The 17241-nt window shown below is 41.6% G+C and overlaps 1 protein-coding gene and 1 non-coding gene across 2 annotated transcripts in view; one reads left to right on the forward strand and one right to left on the reverse strand.

The window, feature by feature from the left end:
- Window positions 1-15128, reverse strand: part of cfap52 (cilia and flagella associated protein 52) — an 89172-nt gene extending 74044 nt beyond the window's left edge. Inside the window, exons 1-6 of the mRNA XM_041217060.1 lie at window positions 14963-15128; window positions 12280-12479; window positions 9564-9700; window positions 6340-6468; window positions 5241-5340; window positions 4191-4307 (exon numbers count right to left, since the gene is read on the reverse strand). Coding sequence (XP_041072994.1) covers window positions 4191-4307; window positions 5241-5340; window positions 6340-6468; window positions 9564-9700; window positions 12280-12479; window positions 14963-15023 — 744 coding nt within the window. The 5' untranslated portion in view covers window positions 15024-15128. The remainder of the gene's footprint in view (window positions 1-4190; window positions 4308-5240; window positions 5341-6339; window positions 6469-9563; window positions 9701-12279; window positions 12480-14962) is intronic.
- A 712-nt stretch (window positions 15129-15840) lies between these two features.
- On the forward strand, window positions 15841-15912 carry trnaq-cug. The gene has a single exon. It is a non-coding gene; the product is annotated as a tRNA-Gln (tRNA).
- Window positions 15913-17241: the final 1329 nt, after the last annotated feature.

Raw genomic sequence — 17241 nt, forward strand, 5'->3', positions numbered from 1 at the left:
TAAGAGTGTGAGTGACAAATATGATGGAGGCAGCATCTAGGCAAAGGGGTCAGCCCTGGCTGCTTGGAGTGAGTGTATGGCGGTTCCAGGTTTAAGAATCAGATGAGCCCTGTTTGGAGTGAGTGTATGGCGGTTCCATAACCCTGGAATCAGATGAGCCCTGCAATATTTCATTCCGCTGGGGTGGCCAAGTTGCAATGTCAATGCAGGTACAGGGTGGAATAATCAATGCTCCTCTCTCCTTTCAGGAGAAGACAGCACAATGATGCTGAGAGGCTGCGGACTGGCAGAGGGCAGCCCCACCTTCTCATCATGACCAGATATGAGCAGGAGGCACTGGAGCTGGAGAGGCGCCATGCACCCAGGTCAACCAGCCGTGGTGACATTGGGGTGCCACTGGGGAGTAAGAGTGCCGTGCACTGAGGTTACAATGTCTGTCAATGCAAACATCCCACTGTTGACTATTTATTGATTTCAGCATCCAACATGGGTTGCCCATTGATAATGGATGGAGGAGCGCATCCTGATCCGGGTGCCAGGCATACACATTAACAGTGTAACAACTTCAACTAATCAAATGTTCTTGTTCTTCCTTTCAGCCTCATCAGAGCATGCCTGGACTCAGGAAGCAGAGGGACCCCCACTGACCCCTGAGGGCACTGGAGATATAAATGCACTAGTGTCACACCATCTCAGCCAGGCAGGCACCAGCGCAGATACCAGCATCTCGGTAGGAATAAGATCATTGGCTAGTATCTCGGCACAATGGTGAGGGCACTTCATATTTGCTTGAGGTGCAGGTGACAGCAGAGTGTGCCCTGGGCGCTGGCAGTCAGGGGAATGCTGGGGACCAGGAACATGCTCAGTCGGTGGCTTATGATGTGCCTCTGGAATCGTCCCTGAGGCAGCAGATGCTGGAAGTCCAGCAGGGTGTGCGGGAAGATCTGGCGGAGATACATGAGGGAAAATGTGCCATTGTCTCTGTGATGGAGGAGTCTATGCAGAGCATGATCATGGCTGAGCCCAATGCCTCCTCTATGGAAAGAATGGCAACTCTCATGAAGAGGGTCCTCCAAAAGAACAATCAGGGATTCCTGGGGATGCGCTTGGACCTGCAAGGCCTCACAGCAGCAATGACCTCAGGTGGTCAGTGTCGGTGTGGGAGATGGATTGGGCACCCAGCATCCCAGCTAGGTGCCCTAGTGAGCAAGGAGGTCCAAAGCGAGCTACTTGTTGACTCTGTGGGCTCTTCTCAGGGCACTCCGGATGACGGCAGCAGCTCCTCCGCCCCTCTGCCAGTGACCGTGGCATCTGATGAGGCTGCGGTGACTGGGGAGATGCCAGTCGTGCCCTGGCCGCTCCCTCCCAGGTGGGGGCAGCACAGGCTCCATTGGCCAGAGGATGCCCGCCAAGATCATTAAGGCCAACAGGACAGCAGAGTGAACAGGCTGTCTCCAGTGCCGGTTCCAACAAGGGGGGAGCATCGAGATGTAGCACATGCAGGTGTAAGCGTAAATCACCTTAGGCACAACACGGGCTTATCACTGGCGGTTTTCTTTAGTCCCACGTTTAAGTTGTTTTTAAGTTGGTGTGCTGTTCAATGTACTTTGATTTCTGTATGCAAGTTGGCAATCATTAAATGTTTTGGTTCTCAACAAGCCTCTGGGTGCTTCATCAGTTCTGCAGGTGAAGGGTAACCCATGAAGTTATGAATGACTTGTTTGTCATTGAGATTTATTGACAAGTCACATAGTCAATGTTACTGATCAGGCAAATGTTGCTCTCAGATATCAAGTATGGAGCCCTGACATGTGGTGGTGGTTCATCTTTGGTCGACTAGCTGAAGGAGCGTTGGATCAAAGCCTCCCGGGTGTCCTGCCTCCCTGAAGGTTTCCGCTGTCAGCATCTATCCCCTCAGCGTTCTCCTGAGCGTGCTCGTCCTCACTACTGGATTCATCATCTGCAGCCAGAGCATCTGCATCTACATCTTCTTCCTCCACTGCGTCCCCCCTTTCCAGCGGCAGATTGAAGAGAGTGCAGCACGCAACCACTATCAGTGACACACGATTTGAACGGTCCAGGCATTGGAAGCGCATCTTGAAAAGACCGATGGCTCTCTCTACCACAGCCTTTGTGGAGACATGGCTCCTCTTGTACTGCTACTCAGCCTTTGTTCTTCAATGGCAGAGAGGCGTCATGAGCCACCTTTTGAGAGAATAGCCCTTGTTACCCAGCAGCCATCCATCCAGCCGGGCTGGAGCACTGAAGAGCCTCAGCACCTGGAAGTATCTCAGGATGTAAGCGTCATAGGAGCTGCCTGGGTACCTTGCACAGACTTGCAGAATCTGCACCCTGTGGTCACACATTATCTGCACATTCACAGAGTAGAATCCCTTCCTGTTGACGAAGGCACCCGGCTCACCCGCTAGCACCTTGATGGCCACATGTGTGCCATCAATTGCACCCTGGTTTCGGGGGAAGCCAGCAATCATGGCAAAGCCTCTGGCTCGCTCTGCTTGGCTGGCCTCATCCGAGCGGTAGTGAATGAAAGTCACCAGCTTGACACAACTGTGCACAGCTGATTGGGAGACTCCATAAAGATCACCCACCGACCCCTGATGCTACAATGATAGGTAGGAAAGCAAGTTGTGAGCATACAAAAAGTCTGCAAAGGAATATAGATAAGTTAAGTGAGTGGGCAAAAAAATAACAGATGGAAAATAATATGGGAACTTGTTCGCTTTGGCAGGAAAAAGGAAAGGCAGCAAATTATTTAAATGGAGGGAGGCTGCAGAATGCGGCAGTACAGAGGGATCTGGTTGTCCTTGTAACTCTTTTGAGTACAAACCCATTTCCATCTGTTTCAGATGAAGTTACATTGTTTCATAGTTTGCCATTGTGAGATTTGAACTCTTGATCTTGGGGTTACAAACCCAGTACCATAACCACTTGGCTATTTAGGCCAAGCCCTTAGATGCATCACAAAAAGTTATAAAGTTATAATGTAACACATAGTGCAAAACATAAAATATCTAAATAATTATAGTGTCCCCTACAACAATCACCAAAAACGCCAGGACTTTCAAACTCTTTCTCCTCAACAGATTAATTATATCCTCCTTAAATGATGCTTGAGTATTTTTCTGTGGAGGTCCATCGCCTTTGTATCTAGGTCTATATCTATGTGCATGTCCTGTCAACATTTTTAATTATACTTTCCTACGTATACATTTATGTTGAATACCACCTAGCTAAACTTAATGTAATTATACCCTCCCACCAAAGAAAGCACTGTAACACTACAATTGAGAAGAGAGAGAAATTCAAGTGTGCAAGTTTACACAGGTAGTTTTCATTATAAATGTTGACAGTGAAATTTAAAATGGAAATATACATAAAAATAAAGACAAAATTGATTATTTTAAATTGGGATTGAGTTAACTCTCAAAGCTCTGGTTTAATTATCTGTCACCTGTTCACCTGAAGAATGCACTTAACTCTCTGTGTACAAGTGGTAATGACCTGTAAAATCACTGCTGATGTAGATGGTGGAAATGGAGGTGATCAATGACTTCAAAAGGAAATTGAATAACCAGTTGAAAGAAATAAAGTTGCAGGGCTATGAGGATAGAGTGGGGAAATGTGACTATCTGGATAGCCCGACAGAGAGCCAGATGGCCTCTTTCTCTGCTGTAGTAACTCTATGGCACTATGACCTGTTGTGAAAACTATCAAGACTGAAAAGTAAATATTTATCTGAAATAGTGTAATATAAGAGTATCTGACAAATCAAGGGTTAATGTGGAACTGGGAAACAGTGCCCATTGTGTGATATAAAAAGACACATGACCTGAGCCTAGAATCAATTGTGGACTGGACAGAAACCTGTGTAGAAGTAAGCATGGAGTTAGATTATAGCTTGGGCTATAGCCTATATATACGTACATAGTTATATGTTACCAATAAACAGTTAATGTTTAACCACGCAAGACTCAGAACCTCTTTGTGAGACCTACTAAACATATGCATACATCAAATAGAACATTTCTGGACACTAATTTAGCACTCAGATATTACTAAATGCTTGCCTATCTTCCTCATTGCTTTAATTAATACAATACTATCTGAAAATAGCATTGGACACTTTGGTACCCAGTAAACTGTATCCACTGCTCAAGTTCCCAGCTTACCAAACTGAATTTATTCTTTAATGGCCCGTAATTGTTAAGAAGTCCAGTTTTCATGCTGATCATCAAAATATCACCTGAAGTACTTCCACAGTAGAAGAAGTTATCATCTTTTGTTACCTATCAATGGAGAAGTGAACAAACCATGAGATCAGCTGCTATTAACAAATAGCACATTTATGCTAAAAGTAGACAAATTGTCAGGCAGTCACTAAATAAAAACATTAACAAGAAGTGTATTTTGAAAGTAAAGGCTGACATTTGGAAATACTTTGTAGCTAAGTTAACTTGACAGCTCTTTTCTTTTAAACTTGATTGATGACCTGATTGCAACAAAATATCCGCTGACACTTGATAAGATTTAATGGCATCTTCACCAAGAAACCTCAGATACTGAAGCATTCCCCATGCAGTCTATATTTAAGCTGCAACAATTAATTTTGGATGTCTTAGCAACATAAAGCTGATTCAAATTGTCTTTTCATTCAATTCATTTGACTGCAGACAATTGTGAGTGAAAAGTATTTCTGGCATTTATCTTGGGTTCATTTTGAATTCTTGATGTTTTACCTGAATCACTTCATTAAAACTGTGATTGTGTCTACCAGTAAATGAAAGGAGAAAGGCTTATTATTTACAAATCCATCTTCCAAAAACTTGCAGTGTAGCAAATTCTCAACTCCATCTGTTAATATCACAGCAACATGTTGGTGGCTATCTGATAATAATTGACTTTGCTAGTTTAAACAATTATAATGCTTTGTGTTTTTTTGTACAAGTAGAACATTTCAGTGTGAGGTGCACAATACCATGAGGGAATAAGCTGGTTGTACAGGTATTCCCCATTGGTGACAGGATGGGTATTTATGGTTGATTCATCATTAAGGAGATGAGCTTATTGAGCCTAACAGTGTTTTCCGGTTCCAAACAATTCTTATATCCTTCAGGTGTCATTGATATAATTGAGAAATAGTATTCCTTCAAAGTATTATTACCTGTATAATAAATATAGCTGAACTTGGAAGGAACTGAGCAATAAAAAGTGCAACTCACTTCAATACAGTTGATCATTCTTTTCAATGGTCCAGTTTGGCATTCAGTGGGACGAATCTTTCTGTTGGGTAAATCTAAGAGCCAGAGACGTAGTGTACCACTACAGAAAGGAAACAAATCGTCCAGAAGAATATCAGCTCATACAATTTCCTACGTTACATGGTGTTTCAGCTGCAAACCCTCTGAGCCAACATATTAACCTGGAATTTTCTGGAATATTTCAATGTAAGTTATAAATTTATAAAAAAAATTTCAAAGCAGGTACGATAGTGGTGTTTAAGAGGCAGCTTGACAAATATATGAATAGGATGGGAATAGAGGGATACGGATCCTGGAAGTGCAAAATGTTTTAGTTTGATAGGCAATATGATCGGTGCAGGCTTGGAGGGCCGAAGGGCCCGTTCCTGTGCTGTACGTTTCTTTATTCCTTGTTCTTCTTTGTAATTACAACACAAGAGTGGACATACATCATTTTTTTTTTACCTGAGGAAACTTACCTTGAAGTGACTCGCACCAAAATATCATTACACGTGAATTTCTACTATCATTTTTTCCCCCGAGCAAGTGTGCTGAAACCCTACTCACCAATTAAAATAGCTCCACGCTGTGCAAAGAAACAGAGAATACCAGTTTCCTGCATTTACACCAAACAAGTGTAAATTTAAATTCCGTTTTAGAATATCTGGACCTGATGTCACTATTTCTGGGCTTTTTTTAAATTTTACATTACTGTGATCTGCACTATGTTCTATATATTTGAATGTTTATGGCATCAGAATCTGTTACACTAAAAAGAGGAGTGTTTCTATAATTTCTTAAACATATTGTGCTTAACATAAGTGATAATTTGATGGCTTCAACACTTAATTTCCATAACATCAAAAAGATATAGAGTGACTTAAAAAAGGAGGATGGTATATGTTATGTGCTGGGCTCCTCGATTGTCCACATTGATTTCTGCTTGCTTTAAGGTGCTTTTTACATTTCAGCATATTCTCAATAAAGCTCAGAGCAAGATCAAAGTAGAAACAAGCATAGATCTGAGTCATTTCAGCACCAAGTCTGATCAAGGAAATCTCAATCTTCTTTGCCAACTTACGTTCCTCCCGTAATAAAGGTATCATCCATATTGTTAGCGAATTTTATAATTAGTGCATTTCCTGCTGTAGCAATACAAGCAGGACTGCCACAGATGGATGATTTTGTTGCAATATTCCAAATGACAACACTGTAATAGTGAGAAAACAAATGATTAGTGTGTTTCTTGATCATTGTGAAGCCTGACAGAAATAAAAAAACGTAATAATCCAGCCTTCTGAACAGCTTAAACAGAAAAAATAGAGGACTGGATGACATAATGATTATTCTTTCACCTCAAGAAACATGCTTTAAACCTTCATCTAATATCCACATACACACTTTTCAACATAGAATGGCAATACAAGAAGACTGGGGCACTTGAGGTACTTTGGCAAAAATATTAATCAAGGGCACCAGATGAATCTTTAACCCCTTCATCTTCTTTATCATTGAAACTATCAGGGATTGCCACTTAGTTTATGCTTAGGAGTTAATGATGCTCAACAATAACTTATCAAACAATTTTACATCAACCAGTTTAAGCAGTTAGACTGCCAACCTTCTGTCAGGATGTGCACAAGCTATTGAGTGAATTAACCTTTACTGATATTATCAGAGAAGAAATCAGACAACAATGTCACAAAACAACTGTTTGTTAATCAAAGGATTGCTACAGCATGGGAGGCCACTATTTGGCCCTTCAATTCAATGCTGGCTCTTTGCAAAAGCAACTCAGCATAGTCACACCCACCCCCCCAACTTTTGCCCATAGCCCTGCAATTCTTTTCTCCTCAAAAATTTGTCCAATACCCTTTTGAAAGCCACAATTGAATCTGCCTCCAACACACTCTCAGGCAGTTTAAATTTCAACATTGAATAAGCTAGTAATTAGCATGTAAAGTAAATTGAAAAAAATAAATCACAAGGATACAAGAACTCCTTAGTGTAAGGAACATATATTTTTATTTTCTGAAACAAAAATAAAAATGGCTGGAAAAACTCAGAAAAGTTGCTGAATTTTTCCAGCCATTTTTGTTTTTGTTTCAGATTTCCAGCATCTGCAGTATTTTGCTTTTATCTTAGTGTTTAATTGACTGCCACTTCTCTTCCAGGAATGCATACCTTGAAGAAGTACTCCTCTTCTCTTTTGCCCTGCTCACCTTCATTGCTTTCCATTTCTCTCCTGGTATTTGACAAGGTGTTTGAAACTTGCTTTCACAGACATATTTCCTTCCTCAGTGACTGTCCCCATCTCAACCAGCTTATATTTCACCTCATTTCTAATTTTGCTTAGTTCTGATGAAGAGTCTTACAGACTCAAAACGTTAATTGTATTCCTCTCCGCAGATGCTGTGAGACCTGCTGAGTTTTTCTAGCCAATTTTGTTTTTGTTTCAGAATTCCAGCATCCACAGTATTTTGCTTTTATTTTTATTTTCTGTTGGACTGTGGATTAGAATTACAATGGCTGCAGGTTGAAAGACATGTCCACTGGAACAGGATGAGAGATATAAACAATGTCGCAGTCCTGGATTAGAGTGTGCCAAGAAAGACAGGATGGTGCCAGAAAGGAGTCATGGACCAAGGGAGCTGCCTGACAACAGCATTTTAATTGGCCTTTGACCAGGTGACCAAGGTTTTGTGTGAAGAACAAGGCAGCGGAATAGCTCCTAGCCTGAAAGGAACAAGACCTAAAACCTCTCTCTCTCCTGTGTGTATAAGATTCTAGTAATCCTACAATAAAAAACTCTTGGCCTACAAAGAGAAAACATCTAAAATCCTTTTCTTCTCATATCTCTATAACCTGCTGTCTCTGAAAACCCCTGGCAAAAGGCAAAGGGGAAAATCACGGTTAGAGACATTGAAAGGCAAGTGCTCAACCAGTGAACTAAAACTGAAAGTGCTGGAAGATCACCTTGTGTCATCAACAAGAACTGAAAGGAATTTGGAAGACATCAATCAAACTCAATCTATCGAATCCTGTACTCCGGAATTGGTGCTATTGAACAGTTTTATTCCACCCTTAAGATCCATATTTCTGTGTGCCTAGTGTGTCTTGTATGTGTGTGTATAGGGATTTAAGAAGGGGATAGAGTTTAAGTTATAGTGTTAGAAATTAGCAGTTCATATTTCTTTTCCCAATGGTTAAAGATAATTTGTTCAATAAACAGTTATTTACTTATTGAGTTTACAAATCTGGTGCTCGTATTCTGTTAACCTAACTTAAACAGTTAGGTAGAATTGGGACAATCCGGTGGTTCGATTAAACTTTTTCACATTTGTCACGGCATGCGGAACAGTGGGGCTTGATATTACAGTGCACTAAACCCAGTGAGTTGTGACATTAGATATGTGATAAACTAACAGAATTTGGTATCCAGATTACGATGAAATCTATTTGCTTGTACTTCAAAAGATTTTTTAGTATTTATCTAATTGCATCATTATGAGCTGACATTGACGCCTTGCCTTCCTTTGGGACAGTGGTATTAGACTTTTGATACATCAAAGTGATGAATCTGCATTTGTTGAGCTGCTGTTTCTCCTGCATCATTTGCTCTTGGATGAACTCACCTTCTGTGCTGGTAGCTGCATCTTGTCTAGGTATCTCTGCATCTAGGTAGCTGTCCTAAACCTCACCTGTCTTGGTCTTCTAAATGACATATCTGCCTGTACTGGCTGGTATAGCTGTACAATCTTAACTTCTGTAATCTCTCTCTTTCTTTCTCTCTCTTACTCTTTCTGTTGGTGATGCACTGATTTAACAGAGACATCTTTCTACATATAATAGACAAACAACTCCTTCTACTACAAGAACTAATATTTATTGATGAAACCACTGAACATAGTTGGGCCTAAGACACGTCCCTGAGGAACTTGTCCTGGGCTGAGATGATTGACCTCCAATAACCACAATTACCTTCCTTTGCAAAAGCAAAGCATTTTGGATGCTGGAAACCTGAAATAAAAGCAGAAAATGCTGGAAATATTTAGCAGGTCTTACAGCATCCGTGAAGAGAGAAACAGAGTGAATGCTTTATGTCAATGCACCTTCATCACCATCATGTCATCGACATGAAGTATTAACTCTGTTTTGCTCTCTCCACAAATATGGCCAGACTTACTGAATTTTTGCAACTTTTCTATAACATCTTCTTTTGTGCTAGATATAATATCGGCTAGTGGAGAGTTTTCCCCTTATTCCCATTAATTTCAGTTCTACTAGGTTCTTAATCTATGTTACCTGCCATCATCTTGACCTCCAAGTGATACCAAATAGAGATCATTTGGGGAAAATGCCAGCGCTTCAATTTTGGCTTGGTGAAGAGTCATAGTTGCATGAATTGCTTTTTCAACATAGTTATAGATGATGATATCAGCCTGCAAAGATATACAATGCTCAGCTTTCAGTCTAGATCACACTGAATACTACTCATTACAATACGAAACCTTGGCACAGTGGATCTTCCACTTGTTCTCTTTTATGGTAACTTTAAATGGTCACAAAATCCATATTGGAGAGGATTTGAAATTGAAAGTAAACAATACTGTTTGGAATTTTAAAAATGCTGTCCGAACATTAGAGTTTATTCTACTGTTAAATTAAAGATAATCTTAGACTGCCACCTGAAGTTATTTGCCCTTAGATTAAATAGATTATGTTGCACTTGTGATAGCAGTATTAATAACTTTAAATTCCTGGGTTGGTTAAAAAAAACTCATGCATGTTTATTTATGAACTAAAGCCAATATTGTACCATTTCAGGACAATATCTCTTGATTACACAAGTTTTTGGTAGTGTTGCTGTTTCTGTGTTAAGCTGGCATTTCATTCATTTTCTGTGGGTTTATAATGTATAGGCTACTGCCTCTGTTGAGTTGTAAGTACAGCCGAATGGTTTCAAATATTCCTGGAACATATTTTGCCCCAATATTGTCTTATCATCACGATTTGTACAGTTGCCTGAGAATAATAATCGAACTCCATGTTATTAAAAAAGATTAAACTGAATGAGTTTCTGCTTCCGGTGATCTGGTTAACTTTTTGAAAAACAAAGACTTGCACTTACATAGCACTTTTCATGAACACCAGATGTTTCAAAGTGCTTTACTGCCAATGAAGTACTTTTTGAAATGTAGTCACTGTTTGTGATGTTGGAAACATAGCAGCCAATTTGCACTCAGCAAACTCCCACAAATGGCAATGTGATAATGAACAGGTATCTGTTTTTTTGTGATGTTGATTGAGGGATAAATATTGGCCAGGACACCAGAGATAACTCCCCTGCTCTCCGTTGAAATAGTGCCATTACATCTTTTACATCCACCTGGGCAGGCAGATGGGGCCTTGGTTTAATGTCTTATCCAAAAGACAACATTGTCAAAAGGCGATGCTCGCTCAGAATGGAAGTGGAACTTGAACTGGGAACCTTTTGGGTGTAAATTGCTTCCATAATCTGATTCGGCTGTGATAATCATGTGCTCTATGCCTCCATTACTCTTCCAATGATTTGATTGGAATTAACTTTCAATGATATGTTTTCCAGAATCACAACTCAGTAATCTTCAATTGTTGCAAAGAGGTTGAAGAGGGAAGGGTGGGATAAGACACAATAGCCACAGTCTCAGAAGATGTCATGGTGGATTTGCTTTGGGTCATTTCACGGCTGTGGCAGGGATGGAAACCCTTTGGGAGTGATTCAAATATGAAATTATAGGAAAGATTGGCATGGGCTTAGAAAGCAACAACATGTTCAAGAAAATTAGAGTAAATGGTTTGAGATGGAGCAGTAGTTTGCAAGGTCAGAAAGGTTGACAGTGGGGTTTTATATGGAAACAGGAGTAGTTTATTCAGCACATAGGGCCTGTTCTGTTCTTTAATTCAATCAAAAATTGTTTGGCAAGGGTATTAAAGATGGAGATAACGGTGGCAGTTCTGAAAGGAAGAGGGGCACGACGTGTCCTCTCACAATTAAGATCAGCTAGCATAAAGCCCAGAAAGGGTGGTCACCAGTTCAGTGAAAGTTGGGTCAAGGGAAAAAGACAGAAGTTTCATTGACAAAATGAGTTCTGAAAAAGCAGGAAAGATATGAAAGGAGCTGGTGAAAGACACAACTTCAGGGATAGGACACAGAGCGCTATGAGAGAACAAGGAAGTGGTCATGGATGGCCATTTCTGTCGGGGGGGGCGGGGACCATTGGTTTAAGAAGCTATGCAAGATGGCAAGGCTGAGGGGATGGGTGGAGGCTTTATATGCAGGGAGAAGTTTAGGGAGAACAGGAGGTCAGTAAATTCAGGGGAGAGGGGACAAGGATAGCTGAGATAAAGATTTAAATTACTGTGGTTGAGGGTATCTTAGGGCAGAGTAAAGGAAAAGGATATTTCAGTGAGAAACAGGATGAAGCTTTGGAAGATGGTTGAAAGATGAGGTATTTAAAGGATTGTGGTGGAACAAATTGAATAAGTGCTCAAAGATGGAGAACGTAGCAGTGCACTAGGGATAGAGAAAGCAAAGTGCGATTTGGTGGCATCGGGCACACTGCCATCCTGGTGGTTTGGGCAGGGCAGATGGTGGAGAATATAATTAGACAGAAGGTTTCAGTAAGAGGCAGGGTATTGCCACCCATGAGTTAAGTTTTTGTCAAAATCATTATGTCAATGTAATCATCCACAATAAGATTGTAGATGTAAAGAGAGGGGCAATGATTGTTGACCAAGCCCAAGGCCACAGTGATGATTGGGATGAGTGGGAGAGGAAAGGAGGATGACAAATTTGCTTCGAGAGCGTAAACAGGATAAAAAGGTAGGTGAAAAGTAGCTGCTGCTCATAAGCAGCAAGCAATGGGTGCTTTGATGAGCCTTTCAGAGAATGGCAAGAAAAGCTTATAGCACAGTTGCGGTCTTATCCATGGGGATTCAAGCCTGGGTAAAAGTTTGTAAATTGATGCATTTTTCTTACCTTGAAACCCATATAAGTGACCTGTCCCGTTGCAATATATTTCCCACTCCTACTAACCGCAACAAAGGAGATATTGTTTGTATGGCTTTCCAGGAAAGCCTGGCGGCTGGACTTCAGGTTTTGTACGACAGTTGTACATCCCAGAGGGTAAATTATATTTTCACAATCAGGATGCACAGATAAGCCAAAAGGTACTTTCCCTGTAAACACAGCAAAGCAAACTCAGTGTTCAAACTTCACCAGAATTTAGGAAAATGCTATGTTTTGCATTATGCCATGCTCTCAAAACATTGAAGGCTTGTTGTGCAGTGGCTTATCCACTTGAATATACAGGCAGTTGGATTATCTTGTACCATTGTACTACAGAACAGTAGTAGATTACAGGGGAAGATTACAGAGATAGGGAGGAACAATTGATTGGGAGCCAATGTAAGTCAGCAGACAAAGGGATGATAGGGAAACAGGGCTTGTTGCGAGTTAGCACCAAGTTAACGAATGAGCTTAACTTTATGTGCAACTCCAGTGCAATAATCTTGGTGTGCAATTAAGTTTTAAAAGTGCTGGGATCGTCATAGGGTCATAGAGTTATAGTCATAGAGGTCTACAGCACAGAAAAAGGTCCTTCGGTCCATCAAGTCTGCACCAGTCAAACAAGTACCTAACTATTCTAATCCCATTTTCCAGCACTAGGCCCATAGCCTTGTATGCCATGGCATCGCAAGTGCACATCCAAATACTTCTTAAATGTTATGAGGGTTTCTGCCTCTACCATCCTTTCAGGCAGAGTTCCAGATTCCCACCACCCTCTGGGTGAAAAAATTCTTCCTCACATCCCCTCTAAACCTCCTGCCCCTTATCTTAAATCTATGTCCCCTGGTTATTGATCCCTCCACCAAGGGGAAAACTTCCTTCCTGTCTACCCTATCAATGTCCCTCATAATTTTATACACCTCAATCATGTGCTCCCTCAACCTTCTCTGCTCCAAGGAAAATAACCCCAGTCTATCCAATCTCTCCTCATAACTAAAACTCTCCAGCCCAGACAACATCCTGGTAAATCTCCTCTGTGCTCTCTCTAGCACAATTACATCCTTCCTATAATGCGGATTCCAGAACTGCATGCAATAATCTAGCTTGTGGCCTAACCAGCGTTTTATAGAGTTCCAGCATAACCTCCCTGTTCCTTTTACTATGCCTTGGCTAATAAAGGCATGTATCCCATATGCCTTCTTAACCACCTTATCTACCTGTCCCGCTACCTTAAAGGACCGGTGGACATGCACACCAAGGTTCCTTTGATCCTCGGTACTTCCCAGGGTCCTACCATTCATCGTGTATTCCCGTGCCTTGTTTGTCTTGCCCATGTACATCACCTCACACTTATCCAGATTAAATTCCATTTGCCACTGATCAGCCCATCTGACCAGCCTGTCTATATCCTCTTGTAATCTAAGGCTATCCTCCTCACTATTTACCACCCCACCAATTTTCATGTCATCCGCGAACTTACTGATCAACCCTCCTACATTCAAGTCTAAATCCTTTATATATACCACAAACAGCAAGGGACCCTACACCGATCCCTGCGGAACCCCACTGGACACAGGCATTCAGCCACAAAAACACCCCTTGACCACCACCCTCTGCTTCCTGCCACGCAGCCAATTTTGGGTCCAATTTGCCAAACTGCCTTGGATCCCATGGGCTCTTACCTTCGTAATCAGTCTCCCATGCGGGACCTTATCAAAAGCCTCGCTAAAGTCCAACTAGGCTACGTCAAATGCATTGCCCTCATCTATAAACCTGGTCACCTCTTCGAACCCCAGTCTGCTGGCTCCCTTAAAAACTTACAGCTGGCAGAAAGAAATGAGTCGAGACCCGCACATGAATCTATTTTAGAGTTTAATATTTTAGAGTTTGTGGTCCTCAGAGCATGGAGGCAGCTTTAGATGGAAGCAGCAGGGACATGACTCCCTCCAGACCATCACCAGAGAGCAATCACCGTGGACCCTGTACAAAAACAGAATTACCTGGAAAAACTCAGCAGGTCTGGCAGCATCGGCAGAGAAGAAAAAAGTTTTTGTTTCGAGTCCTCATGACCCTTCAACAGAACTGAGTGAAATTAGGAGAGGGGTGAAATATAAGCTGGTTTAAGGTGGGGGGTGGGGGTGTGGTTGTAGGGACAAGCAAGCAATGATAGGAGCACCTTCAACACCTCTTTGTTCTTTTTTCTGTGACATCTTTTAATTATCTGCTCTTATCATTGCTTCCTTGTCCCTACAACCACACCACCCCCTCCACCCCCGTCTCTCCACCCCCCCACCCCTTCTCTCCACCCCTCCATCCCACTTCTCTCCAACCCCCCACCCCTCCACCCCACTTCTCTCCACCCCCCCTTCTCTCCACCCCCCCACCCCACCCTCTCCCCAACCCCCCACCCCACCCCCCCTTCTCTCCACCCCCCACCTTCTCTCCACCCCCCACCTTCTCTCCACCACCCCACCACCCCCACCCCACCCCCCCCTTCTCTCCACCACCCCACCCCCCCTTCTCTCCACCACCCCACCCCCCCTTCTCTCCACCACCCCACCCCCCCTTCTCTCCACCACCCCCCACCAGCATCCGCAGTTTTTTTGTTTTTATCACCGTGGACCCTGTGTCTGCCAGAGCTTCCATCCCTTACCATTAAACCCAATGATGGATTCCAGCGCGAGTTGAGAGATGTCCTCGGTGTCCTGGGCCATGACTTGTCGGTTTGAGAGTCCCGTCAATTTCAGCTGAAGAAGCTCAACAGCGACTAGTGTACAAGCTGTCGCTAGGAGACCGTCAAAGACATGCGGACTGAAAGGAGCGAGCCCGGCAGTGACATGCGCACTGAGGAGAGTGAGCCCGGCAGTGACATGCGCCTTGAGGGCAGTTCGGACCTTGCGGAATGAGGATCAAACCGGAAGTTGTTTGATAAGAACAATTTGGTCCGAAAGTTTATAAACAATTTACCAATAAATAGGCATTTTTTTCTTAACTGAAGCCTAATGTTTGATAGCTGTGTCTGATGGTTATATTATTTGTGAGCTGGGTCGTCTAACAAAGAAATGCAAATGTACATTTTAGGCGAATCGGGTGATGATAGATTTAGAGACCATGGGTTTGAATTGAATGATTTACTATTGTTGGCGTTAATTCAAGATAATCATCAGAGCAAGAACATTAAGCTGCAGTAAACCACTTAAAAACCTCTGCGCGTTATTGAAATATTCCATTCAAATATTTTAACGAATTTCTAGAAGAATAAACATGTGGAACCGAAAACAATTTGTTAAATTCACGTTAGGTGAACTCATGGCTTGTCTTTCCCGGGCGGTTCAGTTAATTAGCACTTTTAATCCACATTCAAATCTGAGTGGAGTCTTTATGGTGAGTCTTAATTACGATAGAAATTGTTTGCATAACATGCTATACTTTATGAATAAAACTAAATTAACAAAATAATTACTTTATACATTCACACTGAATAGTGCCGCCCTAATCTGAGGAAATGGTGCATTCGTATCCGCTAGTGGGGGTTCCATGGTGTAATGGTTAGCACTCTGGACTCTGAATCCAGCGATCCGAGTTCAAATCTCGGTGGAACCTTATCATGCTGCTTTTGTGCAGCAACCCCCTTTTAAAATATAGAAACAACGTGAGTTATTTTATATGTGGGTTGTGTTTAATAAATACTTCTGCAGGCAGAATGTGCATTCCTTTAGGAGGATCAGAGCTGTGGCTGAAGCGAATTGAATTGTAGTAACCATGCAAGTGCATTGCAAGAACTTAAATGAGACCAGCGGTGGGCGAGATGGAATATATATATATAAAAGGGAAGGTATAAAAATAGATATGAGATTTTCTTTTACTGCGTTCAATAAATATTTACACTGGAGCACAGTTGTTGATGGATTGAATCTACTGGAACATTTTCGACAATCATACAATAACCACAAGGCACTTTTACTAATTTTGATAATAGACAGAGGCTACATTGAAAAGTAAGATAAATGCATAATACGGCAAGTATCGAGAAATAAAGTGAAAACAATGGGACTACAAATGGTAGATTAACATAATTAATTGATGTAATAATGCAACTGTCATGACTCATCATTGTGCTGTGTAAGCTTTAGGGTTAAATGCTATCAGTCAGGTTCAGCAAAAATGGAGTGGACTTTTTGTTTCTGGCTCAAGTTTGAAAATTGCAGCCAAAGTGCACTTGAAATTGTGTCCATTAAATTTCATTTGCATAATCAGAAGTCCAGAGTGCTAACCATTATGCTATAGATCCCCCATTAGTGAACCCCCATTTGCTCCTTAGGTTATGATGCCACTATTCATTGTGAATGTACAATAGTCATTTGTCTCTAAATCTGTCATATATCAATGCAACGATAACATCATCAAATGTAATTGTTTTTTTTTCCATTAAAAAGTATTTCTTCATGTATTTAAGATTCTTTACCTAGTGTAGTTTCCTTAACACACTTGAAAATTAGTTTATTACAGTCTTTCCTCTCTAGCTGAGAGTAACCTGAGAAGTTTAAACAAAAGTGCAGACTAACATTCAGTAGCTTTATAAATGCCAGGAAAGGGTCCGTGATATTCTTTTGTGGGCAGGAGAGAAAGAGTTAAATTTGTTTCATAGGTGGGAGATGAGTGGAGATGACAGGAAAAACCCAGACAAACCTTTTGAAAAATTCAGCACACATCTCCAGCCAAAATCAAAGCATCAGACCTACAGATATGAATTCCTAGAGTTGAGGCAGGAATCAGGTGATAAAAGCAAAAAATTGCGGATGCTGGAAATCCAAAACAAAAACAAAAATAAAAATACCTGTAAAAATTCAGAACGTCTGGCAGCATCTACGGAGAGGAACATAGTTAATGTTTTGAGTCCGTATGACTCTTCAACAGAACTAAGGAAAAATA

Source organism: Carcharodon carcharias, chromosome 22 (genome assembly GCF_017639515.1).
Source record: "Carcharodon carcharias isolate sCarCar2 chromosome 22, sCarCar2.pri, whole genome shotgun sequence".
Lineage (NCBI taxonomy): Eukaryota > Metazoa > Chordata > Chondrichthyes > Lamniformes > Lamnidae > Carcharodon > Carcharodon carcharias.